General features: G+C 61.5%; 1 protein-coding gene across 2 annotated transcripts; it reads right to left on the bottom strand.

The window, feature by feature from the left end:
• Positions 1 to 3,131: 3,131 nt before the first annotated feature.
• ACOT11 (acyl-CoA thioesterase 11) lies at positions 3,132 to 19,239 on the bottom strand. Of its 2 annotated transcripts, XM_075508824.1 has the most exons (18): positions 19,107 to 19,239; positions 14,552 to 14,627; positions 12,827 to 13,025; positions 11,874 to 11,943; positions 9,782 to 9,832; positions 8,462 to 8,522; positions 8,159 to 8,260; positions 7,476 to 7,611; positions 7,006 to 7,162; positions 6,529 to 6,648; positions 6,295 to 6,439; positions 5,289 to 5,344; positions 5,095 to 5,161; positions 4,938 to 5,021; positions 4,693 to 4,826; positions 4,177 to 4,308; positions 3,974 to 4,100; positions 3,132 to 3,870 (listed from the first exon to the last, which is right to left on the bottom strand). In XM_075508824.1, exons 1-18 carry the CDS (start codon positions 19,127 to 19,129, stop codon positions 3,724 to 3,726), a joined length of 1,887 nt encoding a protein of 628 aa, XP_075364939.1. In that variant the 5' UTR covers positions 19,130 to 19,239; the 3' UTR covers positions 3,132 to 3,723. The 2 variants fall into 2 exon arrangements, with proteins under 2 accessions (XP_075364939.1, XP_075364940.1); XM_075508825.1 differs by lacking the exon at positions 9,782 to 9,832 and having other exon boundaries at positions 3,133 to 3,870.
• Positions 19,240 to 24,752: the final 5,513 nt, after the last annotated feature.

Genomic DNA, 24,752 nt, shown 5'->3' with positions numbered 1-24,752 from the left:
GCTTCACGAGCCCGCTTATTTGGGAAGAGCTTTAGAGCTGGCACAGCCCCTACCCGGCCCCACCACCATGCACCTGACTGGGCTGCAAACCCAGGTCTCAGACCCCTTATATCTTAGGGGCAGGGCACTGCGTCAGCACCCGGTAACGGGCCGTTTTGGGTGGACTTTCGGCAAAGTCCAGCCAAAGCCCCATCCGACCCCTGGCAGCAGGAACAAGCAGAAAGTCAATAACAGGGGAAAAGGGAAAGCCCTGACAAATACGCCTGCCCACGCTGTGGCCATCAAAGAGGCCTCTTGGCCAGGGAAAAGTCCCCCTGTCTAAAAACAGCAACAGCTTCTGCACGCTTTAACCAAAACACCTGGGGCTCGAAGAAGCAGGGCCGGCTCCTGGGCTCACCCCACTGCCCCGGACCCCACGCTGGCACAGGCACGAGAGCACGGGCAGCGGCGGGGGGAAGGAGGCTTTGAAGGAGCTGCCTGCTCCGCTACAAGGAGTGCTTTGGAAATTAATTAAAACAAAGCTTCTGGGAGCAGCCCATCAATTCTGCTGCCTGCTTTATTCCTCCTCCTCCCCTTGGCCGGCTGCCTCGGGGCATGAATTACAGCGGGGATAGCCTTGAGAGAGACACTGCCATCTAATTACATCCCGTTCCCCCTGCAAAAATAGATAAATATACACTGTGTTTTTATATATCAATTCCTATGTATTTATTTAGGCATCTATAAAATCAGGTCCTTGAAACCTTCTCGTGATGGTACCATCACATACTGGAGAAGGCACTCGCATCCCACCTGGAATGCTGGCCTGTAAATCCCCGCCTGGCCTCTTCTTTGCCGAGAGCTTCTTGGCATTTCTGGGATGCTTCCCCGCTCCATTCTCCGGCAGCCTCGTCCGCTGCTCGATGGCAGGGGCCCGGGGAAGGCAGCCGTGCTCCTTTGGTGGGGCTTTGTTCCCTGCATCGTGCTGTGCAGGAAGGCAGCGATGGGTGCCGGGGGCAGCTGGCATGGAGTCCTCTCACTCCTGGGGCCCCAGATTTGCTTTTCCAAATCGCTCGCCTCCGTGCAGGAATTAGCAGCCGAGAGCGGCCGGGCAGCTGGGTGCTTTCGTGCAAAGAAGCCGCAGCCGGGAGGGTTGTTCAGAGCAGGGGGTAACGCCCTGCAGGGATTTCTTTTTTTTAAGGGAAAAAGAAAAATAGGGATTGATTGCTAAATGGGGCCCGGAGCAGTGCATTTGGTGGGGAGGGCAAATAGGAGGCTCTGGGAAAGGCTGGTAAGGGCCTCCCAACAGGCTCCAACGCGCCGGCCAGCAGGTCCCTCGTCCCCGGGAGCTGGCTGCGGGAGGAAGCAGATGGAGATGGGTGCTGCAGGGGTGCTCCAAGCCACCCCGTCCTGCTGTCCACGCTCCCCCGTGCCTGAGGCCGGCAGACGCTGCAGGGCTGCAGTTTTTCCCCACCTGCACAGAAACCACAAGACGCTTCACAGTGTTGCAGCTCTCTCTCGTGCCCCCACGTCGCTCCCGCTCCATCACCCTCCACCCCCAGGGACCCAGCCGGGCCGGGGCGAGGGCTGACCCTGGCCTCACAGCAGGAAAAAGCACAATACTTAAAGAGAACGGGAGGTCAGTTAAAGTTTAATGGTCAGGCGAATACATCATTCCCTGCACTTAATCAAGCAGCAGCAATTTCTAACGATAAGTAGAAAGGATGGCTCGCATGCCGGTGATAAAAGGGCAGGATTGCTCCGAGTTTCGGGAGATAAGAGGGCTCTATAAAAATTGAATGTTTTGTACCACGTTCAGCTTGAGATGGCTTTGTCTCGTGGCGATAGCGCAGCAGGGGGAGGTCGGGGCAGCGCCGTGCCAGGCCTTGCACGGAGATGTTTATGATCTGAGATGTGGCAGAGATTGGGAGCTTATGGCCGCGGCCGTCTCCAGGGGTGGGAGCCACTGGCCAGCGCCCGCAGGAGAGGGGCAGGCGGCTCCTTCTGCTTAGAAAGCGGGTGGGGAGCTTGGGTGGCAGAGCACCTTCCTAGGGACGGGGTGTTGCGAAAACACCCGGGATGCCTGGAAAAGACCCTGTGCTCATTTCTGGTACCCCACAGCCTCATCTCACCCCGAGCACAGCGTCACTGTTGCTTGCTCAGGGTTAAGCTCTGCAAAACCCTTGCTCGGGGTTAAGGCACGGGGGCTTTTCTAGCAAAGGCGAGGGCACGGCTGCTGCCCCGGGGCCGCATTAAACCTGCCCTGCCGCGGCTCTGTGTGCCCAAGGGGCTCGTTCCCTTCCCAGCAGGCAGCAAGCTTTTCAAAAACCCCAATGCCATCAGCAAATCTCTGGCCCCGTGACCCAGGGAAGCCTGGGAGGGGGCTCTCAGCAGGCCTGTGGCTGAGGGCAGATGTCCCCTGGGGCGTGACGGACGAGTAGCACTTCCACGGTCACCCACGCTGCATTTTGGTGGCTTTTCCCGGAGTATCTCGGGGAGAAGGAGGTTGGCAGCAAGGTCTTCGCCATGGTCCTAACCCCATCCTCTGCTGCTGCAGACATCTGCGGAACAGCTCCGTGCTGCCATCAAAGCAGCTTGGGGGGGGAACACCCCTGGGGGCACTTAGGTCATTAGTGCTTGGGGCAATTAGGGACGGCATCGAAGCCTTTGAGGCTCTGGGCCTCGGCATCTGCCTGCGACCACTCTCCGTGTCCCCGGCAGCCTTGCTCAGACTTAGGGAAACAAGGTTTTTTTGCTTTTTTCAGTGCCCCTGAGGCAGTTTGGGGTTTACTCAAGGTGTTGGTGCACCCATGGACGGGGACGAGGGGCAGCCCCCCGGGTCTGCACCAGCCCGCGCCGCCCCTGCCGTGCTGGCAATGCCCCCGGGCAGCCCCCAAAAGCCACCCGAGTGGTGGAGCACTTACTGACCCCCCCTCCCGCAACGCACAGTCCTGCGTCAAAGGACCCCCGCGTCCTCCTGAGCCCCAGGCAGCGGCTCTCGGGGTGGGCGACCCCGAACAGCCCCAGCTCCCTCCTCGCCCAGGGAAGTGGCATCTGCCCGGGGCGCGCTGCCCGTGCGGGACCCCCACCCCACGCGCGCTGGCCGGGCAGCGACGCAGCGAACCCCGGAGCAGACGCTCACCCAGAGCACATAGAGATATTTTTTTCCTTTTAATGCGCTTTTATTGCCACTCCTTCCACAGCCCCAGGGGATGGGATTTCAGCCCGGCGGGAGCAGAAGCTGCTTTCCAGCCCTGCCCGGGAAGAGGAGCAGCACCCGGCTGCCGCGGGGGGAGCGGGATGCTCCGCCGGCCGCCCCTGCACTGGGGAGGGGTTTGGCACCCTCCCCACATCACTGCCCCCTTCTCCCTTTGCTGCCTTGAACGGAATCGGTTTCCCCATAAAGAAATAGTAAAAAAAAAAAAAAATCTGTTTTAGGAAGACTTTGGATCATATAAAGGTTCAAGTACCATTAAGTGAACTAGAAAAGCAAGTCCTGTACATCAGCTTATAAAATTTCTAAATAAAAAAAAAGGAAGAAGAAGAAAAGACATGACACATCAGTGCAAGGGGGGAGGTGGTAGAGCGATGCCTCTCCACCCCAGCCCCTGGGACCTTGCTCGGGCCAAAGTCCCCTGGGGGGGCAGGGTCTGGGTGCCACCATCCCACGTCCCCTTCCACCACGGAGGTGCTCCCTCATCTGTCTGTCCATCTGTCAGCAGGGGTGCCGTGGCTCTAGAGGTCCTACAGCCGCACGATCAGGTCCTCCTTGTTCTTCAGCAGGAACTTCTCGCAGGCTTTGAAGGTGGCGCAGAAGTTGGAGGACAGTCCCGCCACGTTGGTGGTGACGTAGTTGAGGTACCCCGGCGTAGCCTGGTTGTAGTAAGCCACCTGCGGGGCACAGGAGATGGTCAGTAGGGGCACGTGCGGAGGGGGAGGCCTCCCTGATGGGGCGCGGGGGGCACGGCCCCACGGCACAGCCGCAGCATCCCACCTTGCTCGTCTCCTCCGACTCCGGCCAAATGCAGAAACCGGAGCAGAGCGTCTCCCCCCGCGTGAAGCCGGCGCTGGCGGGGTGGGTGGGCAGCGTCACCGACCGAAAGGCCACCACGTAGGGGTCCCTGGGGAGGAGAGAGCCCGGTGAGCCGGCGCAGCCCGGCCAGTGGGTAGCGGGGGGTCGGGGCCGGGGACAGTTACCCCTTGCCGCAGGGTTTCCGTCGGGACGCCAGGATGACGAAGTCCTGTGGCTTGTTCTCGCGGCTGAGCTTCTGGCTCACCACGTGGTAGATCATGTCGTCATCGTCTACTTGCTGGACGAGCTCGGCACTCCTGCAAGGCAGGAGGGGACCGGTCACGCCAGGAGAGACGGAGACCGGCTGCAGGGCAGCTGTGCAAGGGATGGCACCATCCCCCGAAGGGACTGCCCAGAGAAACCCTGCTGTGGCCCCCAAGCCTGGTGGGGGCATTTACAGCCCCTCGCTGTACCCAAAATATGTTGGGGGACCCAAAATGGATGTTTTCTGCAGCAAAGTGCAGCCATCACCACAGGCGGAGCTGGTGCTCCCAGGGACAGGGATGCGCGGTGAAACATCTCTAGCAGCAATCATGGCTCCGAGGCGAAACGTTCGCTCCCAGGAAAAGCCCAAAGCGATGAGCCTTAAATTTAAGTATGTGGTGCGGGTGGGTGCCCCCGGGAAGCCCCGCAGCACTCACGCGTAGTGGCTGTCCCACTCGTGCCGGCGCCGCAGGTCAGAGAGCAGGAAGAAGGCTTGGTCGGCGGCGATGTGGACCGACATCTCGATGCGGAAGGAGAGGAACTTGTCCTCCTCCAGCGTGTACATCCGCACCTCGGGGAGCACAGGGCACGGGCTGGGACGCCTTCACCACCGCCGAGCCCCCGGGTTGCCCATGCTTTGGGGGCAAGAAGCAGCTCGGGGGGAAGGGGCAGGGTTTAGTACCTTTTCCTTTTCTCTGGCGAGTGCCCAGTTCGCTTTGGCTACGAGCGTCTTCAGCGCAGAGACGTTGTTGTAGCTCAGATAAACCTGGGGCAGGGGCAGCACGTCAGGGGCAGGAAGGGGGGCAGGAGGCAGCGGCTCCCGCGGGGCAGCACCCTACCTTGTTGCTTTGGTCCCAGGGCACGGAGAGGGGCACCTCGGTCTGTTTGCAGGAGACAACGTATTTTCTGCAGGAAAGGAACAATTTCCCTTATGGTGGGACACAAACCACCCACAGACTGTCCCTGTACCGAGTGCCGAGCCCCCCTCTCCTCCCTTCTCCGTCCCCGCATCCCACTTGCTTTTTCCGCTCACCGGTCCAGCCGAATTTTTTTCCTAGCGCTGGCTTCTCTGTACCTCCTCTCTCCATCCTGATAAACGGGAAAAGCACATTAGGTTAACAGGAAAAGGAGGGGGGAAAAAACCAACAGATATCTTTTTGGGAGCGGGCAAAATGTTCAGCAGTGAAAAGCCCCTGCGCTCGCCGGCTGCCACCGCGGCTACGCTGGCAGTGGTGGTTAGTGATTAACCACGAGCTATTTCAGCATTGCTGCCGTGCGCTGTGATCAAGTGACGGGCACTGGCACATTAGGAAAAAACCCTCGCTGCGGCTACAGAGCTGCAAACAGCCACTGAAACACAAATCGCGTGCCCTAGTACGAGCAAACGTCCCCTCCCGGGAAATAAAACCCCCAAAAAAGCAGCTTATTTCAAAGAAAGCGATAGCGCAGTGCTTTAAAGCAGGCGGAGAAGTGGTTTCGGGGACCCAGGCTCCGGCCATGTGATGCTGTCCTGCAGGGTGGGAGAAGAGTCCTAGTTTTAAGGCACCAAAAAAATCAGGTAGGTGGGCATCGATCAGCCAAGGGGAAAGCGATGCCGTCGCTCGCTCACACTGCGATGTGCCCCGAGACGCGCGGGTGTTTGCTTCGCTGCCGTGCTCGCACGGCAGTGACAGATTTTCTTAAATGTTTGCATCCAAGCAAATTATGGATTAGGATGCTTTGAAAGGTGAAAACAACCTAAGAGGTTTGGATTCTTTCCCCTAAATTATAGAAAAGATGATCTTGAAGTTGCAGGCAGTATTCTTTAAGCCTCGCATGGCTAATAACTCTCCATCTCTGCATGGGCAAGTGGTTTATTTTATTATTAGTTATACCGAGCAATCAATTTAATTCACTTGCTATCGAGCAATTTCATTTCCATCATCATAAAACTGCGTTTGTTTTGCTGTGAATCCGAGAGCCTTTCAGGGCTAAGTGGGGGAGGCCCTGGGGGTCCCATGCCGCGGCGGCTGGGAGAAGCCAGCCCTGCCCGTCCTTACCCCCGGCTCGGGTGCCACCATCGGCAGGGTGCGGGGCCGGCCCTCCTGGTCCAGCACCACGAAGGTCATGAAGGCGCTGTTGATGTGCCTTCGGCTGACGGACATCTCCTGGCCGTACGCCTCGGCGCAGACCCCCACCTCCATGCTGGGGGAGAGGGGGGAGAGAAGAAGGGGTGAGGGTGCGGAGAGCCACCGGGAGGGTGGGATGGGGACCCCCCCGCTGCTGGCACCTACCTGTTTTTGAAGGCGTTGTTGACGATGGCTTTGAGCACCAGGCGGTCCCCAACTTGCGATGGTCCCCGAAAGTGGAACATCTCGATGGTCTGCAGTGTGGGGTGGGCATGGCACAGCCGGCTGCCGGGGGACAGGCGTTACCCCCCGGCCATGGCACCCTGGCAGCCCCGCGTTACCCTCCCCAACCCAGCCAGAGCCGAGGAGACCTCCAAAAATGTCACCCCTGGATTTCAACCACCAAAACCAGCTATGAGAAGGGACAACAAGCAGCCTGCGGTGAGTGTGAACCCTTCCCTGGGGTCCTCCAGAACCATGCACCCGTGGGACTCCCTGTACGGCATCTCCCAAGGGTGATGTGCTGGGGACCATCCCTTTGGAGGGTCCCTACAACCCTGCTGTGGCCTGACCCAGCCGGACACTGCCCTGGTCCCTCAGGCACGCCACCCGCCCCCCCCCCCCGAATCCCTGTTGGGTCACCTGGCTGCGATGGTGGCCACGTTCTCCATCCAGGCCATGATCTGCCCCCCGAAGGTGTTGCCCTGATGGTTGGCGTGCGGGGGCAGCACCAGCTCCACGCTCTCCACTCGCGTCTTCTCCGCCGGCACTGCCACACTGCCGTCCCGTGTCTCCAGCTCTGCCACGGGGGGAGAACAGGGTTCAGCGTGCCGGCCGGCCAGTGGGACCCCCGCTCCCAGCACCCCGCCAGCCCTCGCCTCCTCTCCCCGTGGCTGCCCTCCCACCGCATCAACCCTCCCCCAACCTCCCTCCTGGCTTGGGGGTCCAGGATGGTGGGGCTGATCCCTACCCCTCCATGGCCAGGGCATTCCCAAACCTCCATGGCAATCACCACTCTTCCCCCCCAGCGTCCCACCGAGGAAGGAGGATGTCACCGGTGGGTGTCGGGGGGCTATTTTGGGGCTGGAAGCCCAGGCTGCGGGACATGGTACCGGTTTCCCGGGGGCTGTGGGTGAGGAGGTCCTTGAGGGTCTCCTTGTGGACCAGCCGCATGCGGCGGCGCTCGGCAGCGATGCTGTGCTCTATCTTCTCCTCCTCCGTCTGCGGGGTCAGTGGCTTCAGCTTCACCTGCAAAGGGGACACGGGCAGGGTGCAGTCCCGCTGCGGGAGAAGGCAGGGCTCCTTCGGGCGCCGGCACGTGCTCCTATAGCACCATACATCCCGCCGCGTGCGTTGGAGCCAGCCACGCTCCTCCTGGGTTATATTATAGCTGCTCACAGAGGGGCCAGAGGGCAAATGGCTCCTACAGCTGGACAGGGATCCCCTGGGAGGTGTCACACAGCAGCGGTGGGCACCGATGCTGCTGTCCCACAGCACAGCACCGGCAGGGAGGTATGGCCCTGCCCTCCCCGGGCACAGGGGAGGGGTCGGCAGCGGTGGGCAGATGTCCTCCGTGCTCAGAGCGGGGCTGAGAGCCTCAGCACCCCACCGTGCGCCCCACACGCACGGGATAAGGGATCACCGACCCGATCGCGTGCCGATAGCCATGAAGCAACGGCACATGGGTGATGGGCAGCGGGGCCCAGCCCAGCTCGTCTCTCCCCAGAGAGGCCATTTTCTCGCTGCCCCTGCGCAGGGGCCGACCGAGCCCCCCCAGCTGCCGGCCACCGCTCACCTTGCTGCCGGAGGGACCCTGCGCCACGAAGGTGGCATACGCCTTGCAGATGCTGCAGTGCTTCCCGCTGCACAGGTCCTCGTAGCTCACCTGGATGCCCACCTGGGAGAGGACACAGCACCCCTGAGAGCCGGCTCTGCTCCCCGGGGAGCCACATCCCACCAAGCACAGCAGGAGGGGACCGACACGTGGAATCAAAGCTGGAAACCGCGGGAGGATTTGGGTATTTTGCACTTGGGCGCGCACGGCCGGCGGGGACGGGCGCACGGCAAGGGGGATAGGGGCAGGGGGTGGCACACCAACCTCCATGCTGGAGTTAAAGGCTCGGTTCACTTTGGCTTTGATGTTGACAACTTGCCCGACGCTGGAAAAGAGAAAGAGGAGAAAGCGCGCGGGGGTTACCGGGGGACGACAGCCCGCGGTTATCCAGCACGCAAGCCGGCACCGAGCAGCTCCCCAGCGAGGTGCCACAGCGTTACGGCTCACCACCCGCTGCGGTAGCGGCTGCCTGGGACGGTGGGGACATGCTGGGATTGCCAGCAGGACACGGGGACAGCCACCCCCGAGACGTGGGAACCCGCGGGTTTCCAGCCTGAAGGTGAGATGTCACCCCTGAGCATCTGTGTGCAAACGGGTCCCCAGGGCTGGGGTGCTGCCGGGACACCTGAGGGGTGCAGAGGTGCCCGAGGTCTGCTTGGCACCCCCCACCGTGTGGGCATGCAGGCTCCTGCCAGAGCAAACGGCCCCTCCAGCCTGGCATGCGCTGTCCTGCACAACAGGGGCACCCGTGGGGCCTTCCCCATGGGCCCCTGGCCACAGCAGCAGCCCCAAAGCTGCAGGACCTTGGCTGCTCCCGTCCCTCCTCCTCTCCAGGGCCTCCCAGTGGCAGACAGCTTGGGATACTGGGAGACAGCAGGAGGCAGGGTCCGGCCAGGGGCATTTTGCACCGCCTCTCACATGAAACATCTGCTGGCAGCAAACTGCTGCTCACAGAGTCCAGGAGCTCTCCTCTGGGCCTTCAGTAGGCTTCAGAGTAAACACACAGACAGGTTCAGCTCTGCAGCCTAACCTACTCCAGACTGGTACCAACCAAATGAGCGAATGCAGCTTATTGGTGACACCGAGAGCAAACAGAGTCTTTACCAAATGCATTATTAAATCAGGAATATTCCTCATCCCCTAAAACGGAACAACACTAGAAAACTCAGTGGAAAAAATAAATCAGATAACCACCACCGCAGGTTTGCACCGTAGAGGGCTCAAAACCAGAAGCGAGGAAGAGTCAGCATGTGCTTCAGCACCGCAACTTCCCCCTTGCCCCCATGCATGACTTCTGGCTTCAAACGACTGTCATCATCTGGGCTACTCGACACGCTTTGCACGTTGGCTCTGGCTGGAGCAGGGGCGGCACGAGGTTGGGACGGTGCCTCCGGCCGTCCCCCAGCACTGACCCCGGGCCCAGCGGCAACCCCGCGCCTGCCGCAGCATGCCGAAACGTTAGCGGGGTTACGCGAGCAGCCTCCGTGCACCTCTCGGGCCGTGCCGCGTCAGTGGGTTAATGCTCCCAACTCACGGCAGCGCTGCGTTAAGGCCGGCTGCTCTAGGGCTGCAAAACGTCCATACCAGACACCGCTCTTCCCGTCCCGCTGCCCAGGAGGGTTTATATACAGCTGGCTGGTGTGAAAAGAAAAAAAAGCAAGATGGGGGGAGAGGGTTAGAGATGAAGGAAGCGGTGGCATGGCGAGGCTGGAGCACGGATGCTCCGGCTGGGTTTGCAGCGAGGGGCGTGCTGCAAGGGCAGGGGTCTGGGCGTTGGCAGCCCCGGCTGTCTATATTACAGCCCCCAAAATGCTTTATCCTCTCTCTCCTTATCAAACGGCACAAGCCGGTGCCATAAAAGCCATACGAACCCACATGAAATCCTCCCAGGAAGCTGCGCTTCCACACGGCAGGGCTGAGGGATGGGGAGCATCCGATGCTCAGCCAGTGAGTTTTTAAGTCAGTGACGTTTTGGGGGCTCCTCTGTGCCCTCCAGCACCCGCAGCCCTGCCCTGCCCAAGGGGGTCTCTCCCTCGCGGTGGGAGGGCGGCAGAAAGCACAAACAGCCGGGCAAAGAGGACAGCAGCCGGCACACGCCGCCCAAAGCTCCTCTGCCTTCCAACAGCTCTGTGGGAAATCCCTGCCAGGCCCCTCACTCGGAGCATTAAGCCGGACCACAGCAAGCAGGATCTGAGCCAGGAGCAGCACAAATTCCCTGACCCCTTGGAGCGGTGCCCGGCCACCCCCGAGGAGGGGCGAATGCCTTGCAGGGCTCGATTTAGTGCTCTGGAGCGGGGCTCGGGTCTGTCCTCCCGCTTCCGAAACCCACAGGGAAAAGCTTCCCGGGCAAAGCTGCCCCAGGAGCCGGAGCCACGCGGTGTTGGGCACGGCACCCACGCTTGGTGCAGGGCATCGACCCTGACGGTGCCACCTGACGGGCACCCCAGCCTCTGCCGGTGGCTGGCCGAGCCACCAGCACCGCAGCGGCTGATGTGAGATGCAGAAAGCGGGAGTTTAATGTTTCCTGGGGAATGACCGTGGAACCCAAGAGCAAGTCAGACTTCCCAGCACTAAACAAATCAGCCGACAGCCTGGGACCCCGACGCCAGCCCTGGCCACCCACAGCTGGTCTCTGTCCTCAGTGGGCAGACCTGCACGGTGGGGAGCTGCTAGGCAGCCTGGGTCCTATATGGCACGGCTTGCTCGGCCGCGCCAGCCTTCTGCCAGCAGGTCCCCAGGGAACGGAGGTGCCAAAAACCCCTCTGCTGGCACACGGGCACCTCTGCCATCCGGCCCTGCAGGCACCTTCATAGGTGCACCAAAACCCTGCTCCAAAACACCCGCTGAGCCCCCCGAGATGGCAGCCGGGGGGTGAGCATACGGGCATCCCCCTGCACGGGGGGTATGAGTAAAGGTGGGTGGCAGCACCTGGGCTTACCACGGGTGGTAAGGGAGGAGACCACCTTGGGCATGTAAGATCTACGCCTGGTGGGAATGGTCTCGATACCGGGAGCCTGCGGCGGATGAGGGCAGACCCCTGGGAGGGTGCATGTCCCCTCTGCACCCCAACACCCTCAGGTTAGGAGAAACATTGTCCCCTGCAACACGGCAGCCGAGGGGCCGCGTGCATCGGGGTGGGCACCTCCGCGAGGGCAGCACCCGAGGGTTGCCAGGACAATCTTGGGAGAGGATTTTCGCCGGGCAAAGCTCAGCCCGGTGCATCTCACAAAGCAATGTGCAGGGAGGTCCCACTTCCCCCAGCACCCAGTGGGTGGGTGCGTGGGTGAGCCCCACCACACGCCAGCCACCCACCCGGCCGCTACAGAGGCACGATTTGCAAGATTCAAGTTTTCCAGAGCACTAAGTCAGAGTTGTTTCTTGAACAAAGCCAGGGAGGAGCTGGGGTCAGGGGAAATACCGGGAAGCCAGCTCAGCAGGAGCTCCCCGAGCGACCAGACAGCAGATAAATCAGAGCAGACAGTCAGTCCGCAGCCCCACAGCGGAGCCAGAGCCTCAATCCCTGGCTGCCATGCGAGCCTGGCACTGCCACCGCATCTCCTCCCCTCCCAAACACGCTGCTCCCTGTCCCAGCTCCAGCCCCGCCGTCCACGTTGCACCCGGGTAAAACCCCTCTGCATCCCCCCACGCGTGCCCCACTGGAGAGCGGAGTATTTACCTAATGGTATGCTCAAAATAGATATCATCCATGGAAGCCGTGACGCACGGGCAGCCGGCATGTCTCTCAGCTGGAAAGGAAAAACAAACTGCATCGGCTACCTGCAGCAACACGCCGAGCGTGCGAGGGGCACACGCGCCCCGCAGCCCCGCAGCTGCTGCCTCGGGGCTGGCGACACTGGTGAAACCCCGGCTGGCATCCCCTTCCCTGCTTCTGCCTGCCTGCCGCCTTTGCAGGGGACGAGAGCAAGGTTTGGGGTTTCTCCACCCCATAGCAGCGTGGGTTTGCAGATGTTTTTGGGGTTTGGAGGGTGTGTTGTAACTAGGAGGCACGCTGCCCTGATGTTTGCCTTCCCTCTATGCTTTCAGCCACTGCGGGGATGCACGGGCAGCTGATAGCATCTCCCCATACGCAGCAAGTATTTTAAAGCCGTCTTGCCGTTCCGGCTTTCCCTTGGGACTCCAGGAACCTCAAACTGTAAAATTGCCCCGGGAACCTCATCAAACTGCAATATCGCACCCATTTTTCTTTCCCCATGCTTGGCGACCCACAGCGCGCTCGGCACGGTGAGCTCCTTGCTGAACGTAGTAGCTCAGCCCCATCCGGCAGAGCTCTCCAGCCGCTGCCGGGACGCCGGGGCCATCACCAGCCGGGTCTCACCGTGCCCTGCGCGCCAGGCAAGGAAAAGGGCAGCGTTTGGGAAGAAGCAGATGTCGATTTTGATCTGTCCCCGAGCAAGCGTGCGTGCTGCAGCGCATGCAGCCTCCCCCTCTCGTCCTGTTCCCGTTCGCTCTCTAATTACTCAGCAAAATGGCATGACGCAGGTCCCCAGCTGGCGTCAGGGTGCTGGACCGCCAGGCATGCCGCCGATGAGCTGGCTCCTGGGGACACCACCAGGTCCCTTCCCTCCCGGCCCGCTGGGACGATGGCTCCGGTGGGAGAGGATGGCTTACCGGAGAGGCAGGCGGCCGTGTCGATCCACTTGAGCAGCTGGCCGGTGCTGAGCTCGCCGCGGTGGTTGGTGTGGCAGGGCAGCACCAGCTGGCTCATCTGCACCTCGGTGGGGTTGCGGGCGGGCGAGGGGCTCGCCATGGCCCCCGGCACCTCCTCCCGCTCCCCTGGCTCCTGGGCACGCGGCGGAGAGGTCGAGCCCTGCGGGGGACGAGAGCTCCGTTTACCCAAAAGGGAGGAAAATCCTCCAAGAAAACGGTGACCCAAGCGGCCCCCTCCCCACACAGAGCCAGCGGGACCCCAGCCCTTCACAGCCCCGGGCACCACCAAAACCCACCCAGCCCTTGCAAAAGACATGATGCCTGCAGCCGAAAGGAAACAAAACCCTCTAAAAAGAGCTCCGTGGGTGATCACTGCAGGTTTCCAGGCCATTATTCACCCAACCCAGCTGCTTCCTCCCGAAAACCGTGCAAAACCCCCTCCCAAAGTCAATCAATTTTCTGGGAAGGAATTTTCCTCCCCAACAGCTTCATTTTTAGGATGCCACAGCAAAGGGTGGTTTTGCGCTCCCAGGGCTTGCACCCGGGGCCAGGCAGGCAGTCACGCTCCACACCTTCCACCAACACCCCCTTTTGCCAAAGGAAACACCGAAAGCAGTTTTTTCCTGGCTGGCACAAGCAGAGGGAGGGGAAGCATCCTGGGTTTGGGGTTGTTTGCGCAAGTTAAATACAGCCCTTGTGGGCTTCGCAGTTTGCCGGGCACAGAGCCCCTCCTGCCTGCCGCCCCGGCGGGAGGTGGGTTGGAAGAGAGAAGCTGGTATTGCGACTGTGCCGACACAAAAAAAAAAAATAGCTGATTAGATCTCAAGTGAGCCACGTTACACAAGGGGTGAACTCAGCCTGGTGAGTAATTGAGGAGACACAAGGAGCCATCTGGGCTTAGTTACAGCCCTTCCTTCCGCTTTCTGCTGCCACTGTGGCTCCTGTTTACAGCTCTTGTTGGGAGAGCCCCGTTGCAGTAGCTTCTTTGCCCTTTGGTTTGCCCAGCTTCTTTTAAAGATGGGTTTATGCTGGAAAATGAAGCTTTCCCTACCCCAGGCTCACCGCCTCTTGGAATAGCATTTTTTTCTCTAGCGGGTCTAACCTCTGTTTCCATAGCTACTGGTACACGGCATCCCAGGAACGGCACAAACCTTGGCTTAGCAGAGACGGCGGCAAACGCGGCAAGCCAAGCCTATGACAGAGAGCCCTCCCATCCCATCGTGAAATGGACCCCCAGCTGCCAGAGCCCCTCCGGCGGGCTCCGAACCCCTTTGCAAACCTCCCGGGCTGTTTCCCAGCGTGCCGAGGTGCCCACACGAGTACCCCCGAGCTATTTCAGGAAGCCGGCAGGCTCTGGGGCACGAGCCAGCAATGCAAAGAGCTCCAAAGCTGCCTGCTGCAAAGCGAGCAGCCTGGCCGGAGCTCCCGCCTTTCATTTTCCCGGCACTTGCTGTTTCTAAATTTTAGGGACAAAGCCGGCACCCCGTGGGAATAGCCCCGACCCCATGGTAGCCAGCAAGAGGCCGGGGATGCTGATGGGGAACACATGGGAAGCAGATGCAGGCAGAGCCGGCGCGGGGCTGGGAGCGGCTCGTGGCACGGGGTGGCATCTGCCCGTCACAGCCTTGGTTAGTAGCCGCCGGCACGGTGGGGAGCCCTGGGGTTAGTTGCACGGCATGGGGGTACCTGGAGGCCATTGCAACAGAAGCTCAAGATCTCTTCAGGAACTACAATATTCCCCTTGACCATTTTTAAGAGACACCTGGAAAGGAGAACAGCAGCTCTGGTTACAGCAGGACCGGCAGAGCCGGGAGAGGAGGACGCCCGTGGCTGTCCCCCGGCAGGGACGAGGCAGCGTGCGTGGCGGGTGCCGCAGAGCCGCCGTCTGCCGCAGCCGCCTGCACGGCAGGTTGTCACACCCTGTCCCCGTGCCCCGTGCTGACGTCCCTCCCCACGCCACCGGCCCCTCGCCAGCACCTATCGGAGGGGCTGCCGGAGCCGAAACAGAGAAGGGCAGACCAGGGGCTGGCACCTGCCATTCCTCGGGGGTCAGGTCCAGCGCTTGCCGGCTGTGATGGAAAGGCTCCCGGCTATTTTGGGGGGCTGGACCGAGCCCAAGGCGCGGTGCCGTGGCCCATCCCTCGGTCGGTGACGCTGTGTCGATACTTTCCATGTTGCTACATGTGACAGAGGGCTGTGTCTTCAAGCTCCCCCAGCCGGTGCGGTGACACCGCCGCGGTCACAAGACAGCCAGGAGCATATTTTTGGCAGCGGGCAGGACTCATGCTGTGTGCGGGTGGTACCGGAGGGCAGCAAATGGGAAGCGCCCGTCGCAGGCAACGCCGCTGTGCCCTGCACCGGCCCCTCTGCCTGCGAAGCCCTGGCATCTCCCAAGGGCATCGTGTGCCCTTGGGTGCCCGCGGGCTCCCTGGCTACATGCACTGCGCCCGGGTCCCGGCCGGACACGGTGGTGGCATTGCACAGAAAGGCAGCGTGGGAACGGCAGCAAAAACAAGTGAAGAGGCTTTGTATTTACAGTTTGCTGTTAAACACAACACCGACAGGCCCTTGGTGTGCCCTCAGCTGTTCCAGCAAACGTCCCCGCTCCTGCACGGGTTCAACCAGGCTGCCGGAGGCGGCAGCTCCTTCCCCAAGGCGTGGGACCGACCGATTTTGGCACGGGGTCAAAAAAGTGGAAGCTGCAGATTTGCCTCCTGCGCTGTCAGCCCTTTGTGGGAGCCGGCGTTGGGGCATTGCATGGCACGCACCCGTTGCGGTTGGTATGAAATGAGGTTGCTCAGAGCACCTACGGATGCAAGCGGCACTGCTGAGCCTTTCAAAGCCTCCCACCCCTGCCTCAGTGGCACCAGGCTTTGCTTCTTCCCCAGCCCCGCGACTTCTCCAGGCTTGCTATTGAGGCTTGGGAGCTTGCTTACAGCTCACCCACCCCTGCAAGACCCTGGTGCAAGAGTTACTCTCCTGTTTAGCAAGCTGGGTTTGCTCCCTGGGTTTGCTTTATTGCAGGCACAAGACGGTGGCGGTGGCCGGGGCCGGCCCCATCACACCCCACAGCCGCAGCAGCCAACGCCGGAGGGCACGCGGCTGGGGCCGTACCTCGGAAACCCAAACCTGCTCTTGGCTCTGCAACCGTGTCACCTTGTCCCCTGGGTTGGGTTAGCAGGAGGGGGAAAAAAAAAGAGCCGTCTGGCTTGCATCCGTCCCCCCCCACTATTTCCAAGGCAGCCCCAGCCCACGCTCCCACCCTGGAGCGCAGGGCTCTGCCCGGGGAAGGGGAGCACCCGGCCGCACATTGCAAACGTGCTCCAGAGACCCGGAACCATTCAGCTGGCGGGTATTTATAGAATATTTGGTTATTGAAACTAAGCGAGCAAGTGTCTGTCCTCATTAAAATCTTCAGCCTCACTCAACCGTCACATTTTTAAAGCTGTTGACTGATGCAGCCCTCAGGTCACCATGGCAACAGGATGCAGTACCCAGGCGATGATGCTCTTACTCTGTCACCCCTCGAGTGACCCACTTCGACCCAAAAAAGAAAAAGTTTGCATTAGAAAAAAAAAGACCTTCCAGCAGAATATTTTTCTTGCCTCCTGCCACGCTCGCTTCCTGCACTGCTGAAGGCGTAAGGAGCCGGCAGAGCAAACCGGGGGGCGGCACGGAGGGGGAGACAGCCGAACAGCTCCGCAAATATGGGGGAGAGGGACCCCGCGGCACCCCACTTCTCTCCCATATCCCAGCAGGGGGGTGTCCCGCAGCACCAAAGGACCCACAAGCTCCGGCAATGGTCTCTGCTGCCAAATTGGGTGCTGGCCTCTTGGAAAATCACTGGGGGACCATCAGCCCGGGGGAGCCTCCATTGTAAAACCCCCTCAGGTCCCACAGCCCCTGGGACACTGCCAGGCGGGGATGCAGGACCCCGCTGGAAGCGGGGTGTTCGGCCTAGCCACCCCCAAGCAGCGGATGGGAGGGAGGGCCAAGGGTGAAGCCGGGGCGGGGGTCCCAGGTGCTGGGCTGCGGGGGGCTCTGGGCAGAGCGGGGCAGCCCCACGCCTTGAGCCGTCCCCGCCTGCCCTCCAGAGCTCTCCCACCGCCCCACCGCCACCTCCTGAACGCCTAACCCCTGTTTTCCCTCGCCTGGCTCTGGTCTCCTACCCCTACCCCAGCCCCTCGGCGCATCCTTACCCCTCCCTGGGAATATTTAAAGAAAAAAAGGGGTGGTGAGGGGTGGAGGAAAGTGGCGACAAGGAAGTTCTCATGGGGGATTATTGGTGTATAATTGAGTAATATCCATGGTAACAAGCAAATCTGCACGCGGTAAAAAATTAACCTGACCTACTTTGGGAAATTCTGCCATCTCGACAGGGCAGCAAGGGCTCTTCTTCCCCCAAGACCCAGCCCACCAGTCCCACTGCCGACAGCGGCAAAGCCACGGTGCTCCTGGGGACAGGACGGGCAGGTCTTGTGCAAGGGGAGATGTCCCCTCCAGCGGGACCCCCACCAGCAAGCGGCGGTGGAGATGCCCAGCCCGGCTCAGCTCCATCACCCCATGCCCACGGGGATGGAGCAGGGTCCCCAGGACGAGACCCGCAGCGCTTGCTCGGGTACAGGGTACGGGGTGCCGGCTTTTTTGCAGGGCCGTCAGGATGGTGGCCCCGCTAGGACGAGAGGGACCGAATCACCGGATCACAGCATGGCGAGGAGACGCGGCAGCTCCCCGTGGCAGGTCTCAGCAGGGTGGCGGGCCCAGAAGGAAGGCCAGGTTGCCCTGTGAGTAGTATTTTTGGGACCCCACGTCATGCTTTCCTTAGGGTTTCATGGAGCAAAGCGAGGCATGGGGCCAGGAAAGTGCAAACCGAGGGCCAAAGGCAGCGGGGGGTCACGAGGACAGTCCCCTTCGCAAGGAGCCGCCGGTTTTACATCTGCTGGCAGCAGAAACCTTCACTCAGGGCGAGCACAGCGGGGACCCCTCAAGCCCCCTCGCATCCCTCTCCACCACTCGGTTCAACGCCGGGTGAAGCATCGCCAGCCCTGGCTGTGTCCGCAGCCCCCAGCCCCGTCCCTGCCCCTGCCCAGCCACTCTCTGCGGCTCCTGGGAGGCTCCCGAGGAGGTTGGCACCGGTTTGCCGGCATGGGGGCAAAGTATCCCCAAGGAGCGTCCTGGGGACAAAGGTCCCCTGGCACTGCTGCCTCCAGCCCAGGGGGGAGCAAAGCCGCGTGTCACCCCGTTACGGCTGCAAACACCTCCGGGGCCAAAATTCACAAGCGTGGGGACGCCCAACAGCATCAGCCAGCCCAGGCACCTTTGCCCTGCTGCCCACGGCCTCCCCAGGGAGGAAACTGCCGTAGCATCGAGATGACTGCAGTTGAGACCACCATGGTCAAGCCCACCAAGCTGGAGAGCACCATAGGGGAGATCACTGCGGTCGAGACCACCACGGTTGAGACCACCATGGTGGAGGCCACCACAGTGGAGGCCATGATGCTGCAGTGGTCTCCACCTTCGTGGTCTTGACTGCGGTGGTCTCCACCGTGGTGGTCTCGACTACGGTGGTCTCGACTGTGGTGGTTACCACAGTCGAGACCACCACGGTTGAAACCACCACGGTTGAGACCACCTCAGTCGAGACCACCAGGGTGGAGACCACCAGGGTGGAGACCACCACAGCATCATACCACCCACCCCGTCCGGCCACCCACGCTGCCCCAGCCAGCCCCGGTGCATCCCTCTGCCCTCCCCACAACGCCAGCATTCCCAGCAGCCCTGTGCCCACACTTCCCAAATATCTGCCTCCCTTTTAAGTGAAAAAAGGCTGATTCAAGCCAACCCCCCCCTTGGCATCCCTCCCAGCACACCCAGAAAGACATGGGGCGGGGGGGGCTTGGTGTTGCCGGCTCTCACCCGCTGTCCCCATTGCAGCCGGAGGGTGCCACGTCCCCCTCGGCGAGCCACCAGTGCCGACCACAACGGAGCTGCAGGACGGCTCGCTGCAAACCCCAAGGGCAAGATGGCATCACCCGGGCGAGCAGGGGGGGCACAAGGGGCTTTCATCCCCCGTGCTCCTCCCGGAAGAGCCATCCAGCGCCGACGCAAGCCAGGACAAGCCACCGCTCCGGCGCCGGGCGTGGAAGTCTCCGCAGCAGCGCCGGACTCTGGCTCCCGCTCACCCAGCCCCGGGGTCCCCCCACCTTGTCTCCGTCGTCCCCAGCACCCCCCCAGCCCTCACCTCAGCCAGAAGAAGCTGAGCATTTGCGGGTGGCGGCGAGGCGATGGCTGGCTCGGAGGAGAAGCGTCCGGACACCTGCGTGCGCGGCCGGCACCAGGCGCGGGCGTCGAGGCCAGGGCTGGCGCAGGGCCCTGGGACGGGGCCAGCGCACACCCCCAGCTTCCTTAAATATACTCACGCATAACTTTTCTTAAGGTAGCGCTTGGCAAATCTGCTTTTGCCTGGAAAATGGCCGGCGCTCCGGAGGTTTGCACGTTGGCCCATGCTCCGCCGCAGGACCGAACGCACCGGGCCGGTGGCAGAGCCGGGGAGCGCGGCGGGAGGCACCGGCACGCTGCCAAGGGCTCTGCAGAGCAGGGTGCTGCCGGTTTCCTTCCACCTCTCCCCAGCGAGCAGCCCCTAAGATGGGGTCCAGGGTCCCCTCCCCTCTTCTCCCCCCATCACCCCAGCGAGGGGCAGGGGGGTGCCCAGCTGCTCCCCCAGCCCGCTCGGTACCAACGGCACCGCATCGGCACCAGGCTCTTCCCCCCCAGTTAAACCTGCCTGAAAATATTTGGTTTTTTTTCCCCAGAGCCGCAGGCTCGCTGGCCGGGAAAGCCTCCACAAACTTCTCCAGAGCCACTGCAATCCACGCAGCCGCTCCCTGGCCCTGCTGCCTTTGAAGTATCTCTAACAGGGCTTATAATAAAACCCTTTTTTTTATAACAAGGAAATAAAATGCAAATTACCGTGTCACCACATTAACAATACAGCCTGTTGGGGTTTTGGGGGGAGATATTGTTCTATTCGTATTTTTTGTATGCACTTTTATAAGTGAATCTTGGTAATCGACGTACAAGAGTTTGATCAAAGCTCCTTGCAGGCGCAGGCAGCACAAGCGTTGCTGTTGGGAATCCAGTGGTGAAATAATTAAACAAATTCAAGAGGAAATGAGGCCTCACTTTTTTTGGTAAATAAGAATAACAAAGCTCTGGAACAGAGCAAACGCTCGTGGCGGGCACCGAGCATCAGTACCTGATGCAGCGGGTGCTGCCCCTGCAGCGCTGGGGCCTCAGCGACCCAAATTTTAGGCTGGACATGGGAAATGCTCATCAAAGTCCAGACCTGGGTGCAGGTGAGGCGGGACAGCTCGGTACTTCTGCAAAAGCTGGGCTGGGCAGGGAGGCAGCCGGTGGCCCAGCCCAGGGCAATGCTTGCCCACTGAGGGTTAGGAGCCTTTGGGGGATGGAGGAGGCAGTGGCTCACTGGGTGATTGATCCGAGCGCCATGATGGAGATTCTCTCTGGAAGAAGATTGTTGCCCTGCTTTGACCAAGGACTTTAACCCCACTGAGCATTCGCTGTTCAGCTGCTAGTATAAAATCTGTATAATCAGTATTAAAAAATCTGTATAATCAGTATAAACTCTGCAATTCCTCATCAGCTTTCTGAGAGCGGGGAGAGGGCGTCCGCTCTGCTCTCCCCCCACAACCTCTTCCTTGCCTTACAGCTAACTTTGCACACGCAGATGCGATTAACTCCGATCATTTCAGAAAAGAACATTTCCTTTAAAACATTTTCCTTTTTTGGGGCAGCAAATAAGATTATTTTTCACCAAGACGGTTTTTCTACCTGCTTGCAGCAGCCCAGGTGCCCCGTGAGCCAGATTGCAACAAGCATCCTCCCGCGGATCTCCCCACCTTTAGCATGGAGGCCCCTCGCTGGGAAGCTCGTCAGGGATCTCTCGCTCCCTCCTTAGGACTGTTTGTTTCTGCAACCAGCCATTACGATCAAGAGGTTTGTTCAAGCAGGGAAACGATTCTTTCCCCCCGCTCCGCGTCCGAGGAGCACAGTTAGAAACGCTTTTGATGCTTGACCCACGCGCAAGCCTCCAAACAAAAGTTGCAAGGAGAGGGTTGGTGTTTTCCAGGCCCAATTAGCATAACGCTGTAATTAGGGCTTGCGGCGGCCGTATTCCCCCAGCTCTCGCGCTGCCTTGCGTCCCCTCGCCCCGGCACAGCGGCACACCCGGCGAGCGCACGCCCAGCCCCGGCCGCCCAGCGAGCGCACACAGGTGCCAGCTTCTTCCTTCCGATCCTTCACCATATGCCCGCCTTTTACAGTTCTTTGGTGCGTGATGCTCAGAGAGTGGATAATTAGCTAAATGAATTAATTGACATTCATACTTGTAATTAGCAACCGGTTACAAGCAGCTATTCTCCTTGGGACAACTAAAATTTCTTGGGGACTGGTGTTAAAATACTGGAAAATCATTAAGAGTAAATAACGAGGGCTGTGCGTAGCGCGCACTCATGGCGCCCAAGAAACTCATGGTTTCTTCCCTCGGCCGTAAAAGCCACCGCACCATAAACAAGCCCGTGCAAAAGCAAAGCAGGCTGTGAAACGTGTTGGAAACCCTGCTGCTGCTCGGGAGGAGGAGAAGTTTCCAGCTTTGGTTGAAATCACAGCCAGATGGGCGGCCTCCAGCCGGCAGCTCCCGCCGGCTCCCCGGCTAACCCTTTCCACCCCCAGTTACCGGAGAGTTTGCAGTGAGGCCCCGGCAGTGGAGGCTGCTCATGCAAAGCAATGGGAATTGGATGTCGTGAGTGTTAATTAAACCATTAATTACTGCTGAGCAAAAAAAAAAAAAAAAAGGTGACCTATTGGTTTCATCGCTTCTTGGAGCAGTCGGAAGGATAAATTGCTCACGGGCTCAGCGGCGGGAGAACGGGGCTGCAGCGTAAGTCAGATCTTTGCTGAAATGTAGATTTTCTCGGCTGTTGAGGGGATGGCAGCAAGCGCCGATGCGGTACCTGCACAGCCGTGGCTGAGCCCAGCAGCCCTGCCAGGCCAGAAGTGAGACCCACACCGGGGACGGGGCTGGTGGAGACCGAGCCAAGCAGCTGGGAGCCACAGCCCCAGCCCTCGACTTGTTGCGGCGGGGGGGACCACGATGCCGAGGGCTTGACGATGCTTTCGGGGTGCCCCAGGCTGCTCCGTGTACCCCGAGCAGGGACCCCGCTCCCCGCCATGGGATGCACCCATCACCCGCAGGCCCCCAGCCACGCGGCCGCCCACGCTCAGCACCCACGGCACCGGGAGGCACGGCCCCCGGGAGGGTTTGCACGGGCGATCCCACGCCCCGAGCGGTAGCAGGGGTGGGGGGCTGGTGCTCAAGGCGTCCCTGCCTCCGGGGGGGCCAAGCACCTTCTCCCTCTTCGCAGGATGGTGGTGTGGTACCCAAGGTTGGGCTGCAGGTCTCTTCTCCCCAGGAAATGCCCCCCAAAACCCGGGTGCCAGCGGGAAGGAGGGAGGGCAGCGCGGCAGGCACCACTGTGCAAACGGCTCCTTATGGAAAATGGGAAAAAAAAAAATATACTAATGCACCAGCTTAATAAATCAAACCCTCATGTCGTCTTGCCGCATCAGGAGCTGCTGCAAGAGCGGGGAGGAGAGCCACGCCGCAGCTGCGCTACCCGCCCAGGTCGGGGGTCCCGCGTCCCCCTGAGCAGGGGAGGAAGAAAACCCCGGCCTCTCGGGGACCGGCACTCGGGGTCCTCTGCCCTGAACCACCCTCCCACCCTGACGGCCTCCGCTACCCCACGCCGCAGGACGGGGCAGGGGGACGGGCTGGCGTGAGGGGTGATGGCACCCGCGAGCCGGGGTCTCCCTCAGAGAGGGGCTCTCCCCCGGGCTCCTGGCGCGGGATCGGGGCCGCTTCGCTCTGCCAGGAGTCCTGTTCTCGGCTCCTCCGAGCTGTCAAAGCTCTAGATTTCTCTGGCAGCGCTTGGAGTTTAAAGGCAGGGGAAAGGGGGGGAAAAAAAAAGGCAAGAGCTCAGAAGTAAGGCAGTTGAAAAGGCTGGGCCAAGGAGCTGTCACGCCACCCTTTCAGCTATTACACACCCCGGTAAGTTCTCAAACACAGAGGCTAGATAGCAGGAAGGCTAATTTTTCTTTAGCTGCAGGCAAAAAAATTCAATTACAAGGTAACCTATTTTTCAGCTCCTCCATTGGTATTTACTTAATTTCCGAAGGCCAGCTCGCCTGCCCCGCGACGGAGAGGAGGAGGGCAGCCGTGTGCCGTTAGGCTAAGCCGGGCTCTGGCTCACTGTGGGGTTTATTTTGGTTTTAATTCAAACGTTAAAGCCCAGAGCAAGCGTGGTTCGTTTGAACGCCGGTCGGTAACCGGGACGGTGCGTGACACGGGGCAGCAGTGCAGCGTCCGGCCGTGACGGGGAGGGGGGGAAGCAGGGGCAAGCAGGACCTTCTGGAGAAGGTTTGGGAGGTGCCGAGATACAGGCCTGCTGCTGGCGGCCGGTGCGGGCAGGGACTGCCCGGGGGTCCATGGGGACAGGGACAGCCCCTGGGGTCCACAAGGGCAGGGAGAGTCCCAGGGGGGTCGTGAGGACAGGGACAGCCAGGGGTACACGGGGACAGGGACAGCCCGGAGGGTACGTGAGGACAGGGACAGCCCGAGGGGGTCTGTGGGGCCAGGGGGTACGTGAGGACAGGGACGGGCCTGGGGCTCCCTGAGGACAGGGACACCCCAGGGGTCCCTGAACACCGGGACATCCTGGGGGGGTACACAAGCACAGGACACCCGTGGGCACAGGGGCACAGGACCCCGGGGGCGCACGGGGACAGGGACACCCCCGGGAGGGGACACACACACACACACAGGGGCACAGGACCCCGGGGGCTCCCTGTGGTACCGCCGCCGGCCGCGCCGCCGCGGGCCGCCAGGGGGCGCCGTTGCTCCGAGCGGCCGCGCAGGCGGCGCTCCGCTCCCCCTCCCCTCCCCTCCCCGCTCTCCCCCCCCCCCCCCCACGCCGTGCCCGCGGCCGCCCCGGCTCAGCGCCCCGCCCCGCCCCGCCCCGCCCGGGCGCACAGGCGCGGCCTTCCGGCGGCTGCGGCCCGCCCGCCGACGGGGCCAGGGCCGGGGCCGGGGGCGGGGGCGGGCGCGGGGGGACGGACGGAGCCCTCCGGCACCCCCGGGCCCCTACGGGAGGGGGGGCGGAGGGGGGAGGAGGAGAGGAGGAGGGGGCGGGGCGGGGCGAGCGCTCCGCCAATCAGCGCGCGGCGGTTTCAAGAGGCCCCTTCCGCGCCCCGCCCCGCCCCGCTGCGCTGCTCGGCGGGGGGGCGGCCCCGGGGGAGGCACGGCCCGGGCCGGGCACGGCACAGCACGGCCTGGCCTGGCCTGGCCTGCCACGGCCCCGCGACCCACCCTGCCTGCAGCCTGCCCTGCTCCCTGCCCGCCCTCCTGCCTGTGCTGCCCACGCCAGCAGGCGCCGGCGCCAACCCGGGGGGGGGGGGGGAGGGAAACGCAGCGTACCCCAAGGGAGTGCGCTCCCACGCGTGACCGTGCCCGAGGCCGTGGGGGGGCTTTGGGCGCAGGCAGGGCAGGGCTTCGCCTCTGCTTTCTCCGGCACGCCGGGCTAGGGTGGCACTCGCCCCTTGCTTGTGATGGGGACATCCCCTAACCCTTTATAAATAATGCAGTGTTATTAATTATGCAATTTAATTAATTATGCGCATACAGCATCTACCAGCAGATTGCTGCTACTGCCTTGCTTCGTAAAAAGCCTTTCGCTGGCGGGGTTTTTGCAAGCCGACCGCCAAGGAGCCGGCGTTGGGGAAGGCCTTGAACTCCGCACTGGCCAAGGAGCCG

The sequence above is a fragment of the Mycteria americana genome, chromosome 7, assembly GCF_035582795.1.
Source record: "Mycteria americana isolate JAX WOST 10 ecotype Jacksonville Zoo and Gardens chromosome 7, USCA_MyAme_1.0, whole genome shotgun sequence".
NCBI lineage: Eukaryota > Metazoa > Chordata > Aves > Ciconiiformes > Ciconiidae > Mycteria > Mycteria americana.
Note: the sequence above shows the minus strand (reverse complement) of the source record. Positions and strands in the feature narration are given on the sequence as shown.